The sequence below is a fragment of the Cebus imitator genome, unplaced genomic scaffold (assembly GCF_001604975.1).
Source record: "Cebus imitator isolate Cc_AM_T3 unplaced genomic scaffold, Cebus_imitator-1.0 Scaffold254, whole genome shotgun sequence".
NCBI classification, from domain to species: domain Eukaryota; kingdom Metazoa; phylum Chordata; class Mammalia; order Primates; family Cebidae; genus Cebus; species Cebus imitator.
Window position 1 is genome coordinate 788,860 of NW_016107569.1, and position 1,509 is coordinate 790,368.

The 1,509-nt window shown below is 41.1% G+C and overlaps 1 protein-coding gene across 5 annotated transcripts in view; it reads right to left on the minus strand.

The window, feature by feature from the left end:
- NUP214 (nucleoporin 214) overlaps positions 1-1,509 on the minus strand; it is a 101,997-nt gene that overhangs the window by 95,429 nt on the left and 5,059 nt on the right. For all 5 annotated transcript variants that reach the window (XM_037728044.1, XM_017499063.2, XM_017499061.2 and 2 more), the window contains exon 5: positions 841-911. In XM_037728044.1, coding sequence (XP_037583972.1) covers positions 841-911 — 71 coding nt within the window. The remainder of the gene's footprint in view (positions 1-840; positions 912-1,509) is intronic.

Genomic DNA, 1,509 nt, shown 5'->3' on the forward strand with positions numbered 1-1,509 from the left:
CCTGAGTAGCTGGGATTACAGGCACGTGCCACCATGCCCAGGTAATTTTTTGTATTTTTAGTAGAGACGGGGTTTCACCATGTTGACCAGGATGGTCTCGATCTCTTGACCTCGTGATCCAACCTCAAACCTACACGACCTACATTCACTACTCTGCACCCCTCCCCTGCAGAGAACAGTCTCGGGAAGAAGGCACAACAAAGGCCTTGGCACCACCTGTGAATCCCTCCTTCGTGTCCAGGCTCAATAGATGTATGTGGGTTCCTTGCAACTCAATTGATACTGAAAGATATTTGCAAATATTATCTCAAGAAAATCACAGGGAGGATGACAGAGTGCACATGCAACAACACGAATATCCATTTTCTTTGGTGCCCACAGTTAGAGAAACAGAATCTTTAAGATGGATTCAATTAAAAGACAAATACTATGCTTTAACCCAGAGTGATTTCGCATTATTGTCATAGCTTTTTCACTAATTCTTTTCCTTTAAGCTCTGTTTTTATGGAATGGACTGAAAATATGAAGTGGAGAAGAGTACATAGTGTATGATCACGTTTTACATAAAAAACAAAACAAAAAATGCAGCTACACACAGATTGTTTGTATAACATCCAGAAAATTATATAACATCCATTGTACCTAGTCAATACAACATACTGGGTGCCTCTGGAGGGGGGACTATGGGACAGAAGGGAAGAGTTCCACTCTTCATTCACTGATGGATTTGTTACAATGAACATTACTTTTTAATAGGAAAAACAAGAACAATACTCCCAAACCACCCCCAAAAAAGTGGGTGACTTAAGAAAAATTCTAAAGTTCAAGGTAAGAACTTACAGGAAGATACTGGACCACAGTTCCATTCTGTTTTCCCACTGCCAGCTGCTTTCCTTTGGGGCTCCAGCACACTGAGCAAAGACAATGTTACCAAATAAAAACAAGAAAATGGAGCAAACCAGTGAGATCTATCACGCACAGCTAATGAACACTTCTCATTCCTCCGTCAGTCCATGGAAGATTGTAGGATATCCCCACCCGACAAAATGGAAAAAAGTAAAATTATTTTAAGGATATAAACCAGATGATTTATCACTGGGCTATTGAATTGAAAGCTAAAAATGCTTTTTCAATAAATTATTGCCCAGAAAAACTGCAAAATACAGAAAACTCTGTAGTCTTTAGTTAAGACAAGGAGAACACAGAAGGTTTCCAAATATCAAGAAATCATTGGCTGGGCATGGTGGTTCACGCCTGTAATCCCAACACTTTGGGAGATCAAGGCAGATGATCACTTGAGGTCAGAAGTTCAAGACCAGCCTGGCCAACATGGAGAAACCATGTCTTTACTAAAAAATACAAAAATTAGCTGAGCAAGGTGGCATGCACCTGTAATCCCAGCTAAACTGGAGGCTGAGGCAAGAGAATCACTCAGAACTGCGAGATGGAGGCTGCAGTGAGCCAAGATCATGCCACTGTACTTCAGCCTGGGTGACAGAGTCAGACTCT